The sequence below is a fragment of the Dermacentor variabilis genome, chromosome 2 (assembly GCF_050947875.1).
Source record: "Dermacentor variabilis isolate Ectoservices chromosome 2, ASM5094787v1, whole genome shotgun sequence".
Lineage (NCBI taxonomy): Eukaryota > Metazoa > Arthropoda > Arachnida > Ixodida > Ixodidae > Dermacentor > Dermacentor variabilis.
In genome coordinates, this window is record NC_134569.1 from 252,463,069 (window position 1) to 252,471,252 (window position 8,184).

At 46.4% G+C, this 8,184-nt stretch overlaps 1 protein-coding gene and 1 long non-coding RNA gene across 3 annotated transcripts in view; one reads left to right on the forward strand and one right to left on the reverse strand.

Moving 5' to 3' along the window:
* Positions 1-3,602, forward strand: part of Wwox (WW domain-containing oxidoreductase) — a 30,808-nt gene extending 27,206 nt beyond the window's left edge. For both annotated transcript variants that reach the window (XM_075682835.1, XM_075682834.1), the window contains exon 3: positions 824-3,602. In XM_075682835.1, the coding sequence (XP_075538950.1) occupies positions 824-1,399 (576 nt within the window). In that variant the 3' untranslated portion in view covers positions 1,400-3,602. The remainder of the gene's footprint in view (positions 1-823) is intronic.
* On the reverse strand, positions 1,726-6,368 carry LOC142573236 (uncharacterized). The gene is made up of 2 exons (XR_012826257.1): positions 6,207-6,368; positions 1,726-2,047 (listed from the first exon to the last, which is right to left on the reverse strand). It is a non-coding gene; the product is annotated as an uncharacterized LOC142573236 (long non-coding RNA).
* Between the last annotated feature and the right edge of the window lie 1,816 nt (positions 6,369-8,184).

Below are 8,184 nucleotides of genomic sequence, written 5' to 3' on the forward strand. Positions count from 1 at the left end.
TGGACATTGTATGAGAATCGAGAGTTTCCTTCCTGTCGAGTGTGGTGTGATAATCAATCGCTCTCAAGAGCTGAAACTGCATGTAGAACTTTATTTACTAAAGACCTTTAGGTCCTGACTTGTGCTTTTAACTTACCAGCATATGGTGAAGAGCACTGACATGTTTAAATGTTGTCTCAGCATTGACTGTCACATTGCTGACAGTGTTATCATAGGTAAGTGGCCCACAAGCCTGAACACTGTCATGAAATCCTGAAAATCGACAGGAGTAGTGCCGTTTGCTGTATTTCTCGTGTTTTCTAGGTTTTAGTAGCCGCTCTGCTTAGGGGGCACCGGTTGAGGTCAGTGGGGGTCGAGTTAACCGAAGCACATGCTTTTGCATTTGAACTAAAATAGTTTTCCTTCTGTAGCAATGTATTTTTTATTGCTAGGATTTATCAGTATATTTGAATTGAGCGAAAACTCAAATTTATTGAGGTCAAATTACCGGGAGTCGACTGTAGTTAGAAGTCCATAACTCTCCCATTTTTAGCCTAGAAAAGGAACAGATAACGGAATGCAAAAGGACAAGCTCAAGTGCTAAATTCCAACTAATATTTAATGCCAGATAATTACAATTTGTTCACGCAGTGCTTATACACACAGTAAACTTAGTGCTTGTGGCTGTCATCTTGCATTGTATCTTTCCTATTCAGGACTAAAAGTGTAAGTAATTAATATAATCTCGAGTGTATCCCAACCAGTCTGATTTTGAATGGATGTTTACTTGTGAATTACTGCATTGTCTTGAAATTTGTCTTTGCATGTGCCTTGACAACTCCAGGTGAATCATCTGGGCCATTTCTACTTGACAATGTTGCTGGAACCACTCTTAGTTGCTTCTGTGCCTGCACGTGTTGTTGTGCTGTCGTCCGAGAGCCACCGCTTCAGCTTCCTCTCGGCTGCCAACTTGTCCGAAGACCGCCTGTCAAATCCAACGGGCCGGGGCTTCTATTCCATGTTGGTTTACAATGACACCAAGCTGTGCAACATGCTGTTTGCGGCCGAACTTGACCGACAGTGGGGTTCGCGAGGCGTCCGTGCCTATGCCGTGCATCCAGGAAACATGATGTTCACTGGCCTCCCACGCGAGAGTTGGTTATATTGGACTCTCTTCTTGCTCGCGCGGCCATTCACCAAGTCTTTGGCACAAGGTGCTGCGACAACTGTGCTTTGTGCCACGGCACCAGAGCTGGCCGATGCAGGAGGCGCGTACTTCAACAACTGCTGCCAGTGCAGGCCTTCAGCCGCAGCCGAGGACGAAGTGCTGGCCGGGCTCCTGTGGAAGACGAGCCACGCCATGATCAGCCGAGCGCTGCTGCAGCTTGGTGGTGGGAATGCTGAACGTTGTTTGACATGAGAAGAACAGGCTGGGGGGCTAGTTGAGACTGCATAACTTGAGGCACAACAAGGTCCACAGAGCGACAGAGGAGACGAGCTGTGCCTTCGTCTCCTCTGCAGTCTTGCACTGTACCTCAAGTTGAGTGACGCGGTTTCACGAAAAAGAATTTTATTTGGTAAAACTTTCAACACTTTTGCAGCAGCTGGCTGAGCTACAATATATATTTTGAAGAAAACAAAAAGAAAAAGAAGCATCACAAGGACACTAAGCCAAGAACAGACAGGTGCTCTCTCAACTGAACAACACTCATTTTGATGTAAACACGGCTGTTTTTAAGGGAATCACTCAAAACACAATACAGTAGTATACATGGCACTTGCCGACATCTAAAACTGGTATCAGCATAATGACCAGCACTCGTAATCAAACCCGACTACACTGAAATCAAATCCCTCGTCGTGAACATGTTAGCAGCACAGGAATTCATCGGCAGCACCAGGTCCCGCTTGTGTTCTCTCAACGTGCAGGCATAACTGAATGTAGACGAAAGCAGATGGCGCCGTCGTGTCCTCACTTCCTTGCATCTCGTGGTGGGCAGAGGCCACCAACTAGCAGTACAGGCAGGAGCGCAACAGCTCAGGAACATGTGCTCACCTTGCAGGTCAGCTTTGTTACCAATGTGGAAAAAAAAAACATACATTTGGCACCTTTAATCTACCATTCCTGATATCTTTTCAGACCACTCATTATGCTCTTTAGGCACGCGAAAGTATCAATATTATGTTCTTTGTCTCTTGAAAAAAACATAATTATATTTAATCTTACATAAAGCAAACAGATTATCCATGCCCCAAACAGGTTACATAGCCTGAAAATCTACCTGCACATTGTGCAGCATGCATATAATCCATGCCCCAAACAGGTTACATAGCCTGAAAATCTACCTGCACATTGTGCTGCATGCATATATGTGCCAGGCTTTTCTGATTACAAAATTATCATGCATTGTTTTGGCCTGGCTGACAGGGATATAAATGATGCACTTCAAATGCACCATGCAGACAGATGTTAGTGCCATAAACAGCCTTAGTTGAAAAGTAAATGAAATTCTTGAATTTTAAGCATGTTAAAAAAGAAACGCACACGTGTTGACGAGGCAAGCGAGCTGTGTAAATGTGCATCTCCACTTAAAGCGAAGCGTTCCTAGTGAACAGTGCCAGACTTTTCGGACCATGGCTGCTGCAGCTGTCACACCGAACATATTTGTGGATATATGGGATATATCCCCGTAAATTCTGTATATAGACTATACAGAATTTTTAAAAATGCCTTGTGGCAGATAGCATGATTCCAGTCAGTAAGCTGGATTACTCAGAGGCGGACGTTACTTGCGTGAGAAATTGAAATGCATAATTGACGAATTATCACAAATTCACGAATTATAAGGTTCTAACTAACTACTTCCCGGCACATATTGCAATTCATGAATTGCACCCAGTCAGTTCAGAAGAAGTATTCACTTGGAACAAATTTTCAGGATGATGCCAGTTTCGAGATATTAATTCCCAAAGTGTGCGACGAAATGCATGCACATTCGAGTTACTTTTGTGCTTAAAAAAACAGTGGTTTAAAAACAGTGATTAAAAACGCAGTGGCTAATAAAACAGTGGTTTGAAAAATAAACAAGTGAAACTATAGTGTATTTCTACTTAAAGCTTCACGGCGCATAACTTGAAACTTGTGCCATCCTTAAAATTCATTCTAGGTTGTCATGCCTTGCAAACTCACCAGCTACAATTCGTCAATTGCAATGTGTGCCGTGAAGTAATTCATAGGTGCAGTGGCACCGCTGCATCCAAGAAGCTCTGAAGCCAATACGATCCTGATTAAGGAAGTTCCACTTCCAAAACCGTTGGCAAATAAAATCCAACTATCTGGCCATGTCGCATCCAAGAAGCTCTGAAGCCTATACGCTCCTGATGAAGGAAGTTCCACTTCCAAAACCGTTGGCAAATAAAATCCAACTGTTTGGCCATGTCGCATCCAAGAAGCTCTGAAGCCAATACGCTCCCGATGAAGGAAGTTCCAGTTCCAAAACCGTTGGCAAATAAAATCCAACTATCTGGCCATGTCGCATCCAAGAAGCTCTGAAGCCAATATGCTGCTGATAAAGGAAGTTCCACTTCCAAAACCGTTGGCAAATAAAATCCAACTATCTGGCCATGTCGCATTGTGCCTTCAAGTACAGGTAAGGAAGAACACTGCAAGTAACAGAAGGGCAAGCAGAAGGATAGAACATTTATTACTTGTAGGTTTGATAATGTATTTCCAAGGAACTAAATTCATAGCCATACATACACCAGTTGGACTCTTGAATAAGTATCTGGAAGATTTTCCATACAATGTGTCGTGGATGCATCACAAAAAGATGAGAAATCAGCAATAGGGATTTGCTCTGAAACACTATCATGGAGCTTTGCTATCTGTCTTCCTGATTCTACTCCAATTTATGCGGCAACGTGCTTGCCCGTATACAAAATTAAGAAAAATGGGTTATGCATAACATTGCTCGCAGACTGCCTGTCAGTTTTTATGTTGCTAGAAAGCACAAATGATTCACTATTGCCCTAATCGCTACACATTCTTATTAAAAATGGGGTTTTTGTGGATACTTGGACATTGTGGAGCAGCTTTTAATGAGATGGAAGACTGCTTGACAAAGGCAGCTCTTCATGGGCCACTGAGTTTCTTTATACCCAGCCTCACTCTGCTAGCGGTAACAAGATGTTGAAGGCGACAGCAAGTCCTAGGTCGAAAAAATGAGCCCCTCCTTGCTGCACTGGATTAGGAACATTTAATGTTCCGTTCCCGTCTCGGCAGTGTGAAGTTTCCATTACTCCATTATGATGTCAAATACCCCAACTAAATCTGTACAAGAGTAGGTGTCGGTTCGCACCATCAAACCTTTTTGCATCATGTGGGGTTATAGAATCATTGGACCATTTCGTCTTAATTTGCCGAACTTAGAACAGCCCCTATTGCATATGGGCCTTCCTCTCTCAGTGATTAACATTTTTTCTTTCGGGGCAAGTACCTTTGGCCGAGCCCGAAACGATATGTGTCAGATAGTACATGAGTATGTTATTGCAACTGGGAGACACTCATGTCAAGCACATTTTCCTCATTATTAACGCTGAATTGCGCTGTTTTCTTAATATAGCATCTTCGTTATAAATGATATAACCACTATTCAAGAAACAGAAAATTTGCATTTGGTAATTAATAAATACGGATAGTACAGATCAGTAATTTAACAGGAAGCAAGAACTTCATATTATGTTTCCACTGAGAACCATGGCGAATCCACCCACTCATGTGTACATGGCGAAATTTGAAGGAAGAAGCAGCAGTGGGTCAGGGGAACAGTTGGTTTTTGGAACGGCTGAGATTTGGGTGTGTCGTGTGCTGCTTGAAGCCCATTCAAGGTGCCGGACTCGTTACATTTTGGTGGATGCGTTCATGTTAACCCACAGCAAGATGTCCCCCTGTAGGATACCCTCGCTCGCATCGGTGCCGCATTACCGCAATCTATGTCGGCACCAGTGTTGTCAGGTCGGACAAGGCGGCGTAGCCCAAAGCTAGAGAAACTGTAGCCCAAATGTAGCCAAGCACAACAAACAGCAAAACAAATTTGTAGCCAGATAGAGCCATTTTAATTTTCAGTTTTATCTGTATGTACGATTTCACATTCGACTGCGGTAATCCCTTTGGACAACCCGTCGTAAAAAAATGGCCGTGACGTCGCGAAGGTCGACCCTTGACATCAACAACAGCTGCGTGATGCTTGCACACAGAACACTTTTGTTGGCCCCGGAACCTCAAGTTCCAGCGAATCGTTGCTGAAAGAAAACCTATCGAAATGAATCTCGATTGTAAGCACGAACAGAAAACTTGGAGGACGCCTAAAGGAACTGGCAACTGGCCAGAATGTGGTGAAATGAAGTGATCATGATAGAACCAGGCATGTTGTTCGCGATTGAAGTAGGGATTATAATTTTAAATTTGCAAAGTGACGAGGCCTTGGTGAAATCTTGGTGCTTCGGATGTAGTCTATGAGATTACTGGAAGTTGTCTATTATTAAAGGGACACTAAATGTTACTATGACGTAAAGTTAAAGTGATAAAGCAATGCTCTAGAACGTCTAAGGCGTCAAAATAATTGCGAACAGAGCTTTAGTAACCGAGAAATTGAGGTATATGCACGTCACGAGTTGAGACCCCTCAACGACATTCCGGTACTAGCCTGATGACGAAGGCACTCCTCATCATTATTTATGTCCTCAACTACACGTATTAAAAAGATCATTTCATTAGATTATAAGACGGAAGAAAATGCTACTTGTCCACTTCTATTCGATTCTAAGAAAAAATAGCATTTTGACGTTCCCCTTCAATAGTATGAGTGGTCGAAAGGTTTCGTTTTCGCTCGACTCTGCGCCTCGCGCGCTTTGGAGTTTCAGTTGTTTCGTTATCGCGTCGTGCTGCGCTAGTTCTGCTGGCTCGCGAAACTTGCATTTGGAACAAGCAGCGTGAATGCCACGTCCATGCGATGTGGGATGCGAACGATCCGCGGAACTTGGCCAAGGGCATCTGCAGCGGCGAATTTAACGTTACTTATCACTGCGTGCCATAACGAGTGAACCTCTCCGTTCGAAGTGGTTTAGTGCCGTACCTCTGCCACAGCGCGTTGACAAAGAGCCGAAAAATCGCATCGTGTGCGCGCTGCCCTTTCGTTCAGAGGATTACGAGTTGAACGGCGACTTACTGAAGTCGCCTGGAGTGCTTTCAAAGCAAACCTTTTCCGTGGGGCTGTTCCGTCGCTCTTGCCTGCATTTTCCGAAGCGCAAGAACAACTGCAGGTCGAAGACGGGGCGGTGAGTGGGGCATTTGGTTTTCATGAAGGAAAAGCTACAAATGTGCGAATATGTACAGCCATGACCACGACCTACTGTATAAAGAGCGACCTGCGCATTCCGTGGTCGCCTATGGCAGCGCGCGGCCGAAGAAATACCACGTGATCACTGAGTAGGGACCAAGCGTGCCGGTAGAGGCCGCCAGTGCTCACCCTCACAGCAACGCCCGAAACGCTCCGGCCCTGCCTTCAGGAGTACTGCGAAAACGGTAAAAATTCGTAGAGGAGCTGCAGTAAACTCGCCATTTCACGTTATAGACAGGGTGCGGCTAGAAAAATGCGCGGCAGTACATGTGATACATGCCCCAGATATTTGGTATCTTCGCTGTGCAGTACAATGAAACTTGAAACTACTTTGAAGGTGCGGCCGCGCGGCTGCTAGGATTGACATAGTGTAATCCCTTAGAGATTTTAGAGCGCAGCTCTTTGGCGTCCGTTCCTGGGTTTCGCGTCGTCGTCGGCGTTGTCGTCGGCCTCGTAACCAGCTCCGCCCCCCTTTCATCCCCCCAGCGCTAGCAGCGACCGACTGATACCGCTGGATGCCGCTGACGCCGCTAGAGAGTCAAGATAACGTGACTGCATAGAACACCGTCGCCGCCATGCAGAAAGAGGAGGAAAGGCCCCCCCCCCCTGTTCTTGTGTGGCGGATAGGGTGCTCTTCAGTTGCCGACGCGCCGGTTATTTCACGTAGGCCCCGGCACGTCGACGAATACGTGACCACCTTCCCACGGCTAGACCTGGTTCTTAGCGCTGCGGAAGCGAGGGTATCATATTGTTTGTGTCGGCATCGGCGGCGTTGTCCCTGAAACCAACTCCGCAGCTGGGGTTGACTCACTATCGGCGTCAGCGGCATCAGTCAGTCGCTGCTATCTCTTCCCTCCTCCCTTTATAGTGTTGTCCGCTTGCTGCGCGCGCTTCTGCCCCCATCGTTTGCCGCTGGGTGTACACGCCACCCCCCTCCCCCCTCTTCCTGCGAGTCTCCGGTTGTCAAAGCGCCGGCTCGAACTTAATTCCTTTCTTCGCTCCTCCTCCAATGCAACCCCTGTGCGGTGGCAATCAGAGAGCCAGATCGGTGGCGGCGGATCTGTATATGTGCACCGCCCGAGCCGAAATTGCCGCTGCCGTTCGCCCTGTGCGGTGGCAATCAGAGAGCCAGATCGGTGGCGGCGGATCTGTATATGTGCACCGCCCGAGCCGAAATTGCCGCTGCCGTTCGCCACTGCGAAATTATCTGCCAGTTCTTTCTGAGCCATGAGCGAGACGACCGATGGAAGTCCTCCGTCTGCTGCTGCTGCTGCTAAACGAGCTGCCAGAGCAGAGGCCCAGCGCCGTCGCCGTCAGAATCCAGAGGTGCGTGCCGCCGAAGCAGAAGCTTACCTAGTGGAGTCTTTGTTAAAGGAATACATGTGAAAAATAAAAAAAAATTCTGTGATAGCGCATACATGTGTTGCTCGATTTCTTTGCCTCAATCTATCGAAAAGGTGAAACAGCTTATTTGCTGCGCTCAAATTTCGCATTAGGAAGTAACGTAATCGTCGGTAATTTTTTTCTCCCCTCATTGCCTGCTAAAATGTTGGTTAGTGCTGTGGTGCCAATAAGGTCTGGTGCGCACTTTCCGCGCTAGCCGAGGCCTGAGCGCACTTCATTCTCCCGTAGGTTTCGCTAGTCCCGAGCCAGACGCAATGAACGCACTACGTACCGCTTTTCAGGGCCCACGCGATCCTTTGCTGCATTCGGCACGTTCACTGAAGTAATGTGCCGTTGAGAACGCGGCAGAACGTGAGTAGGTTAATTGCAGTGCATGCCACAATCGTAAAAATGTGCTGTTATT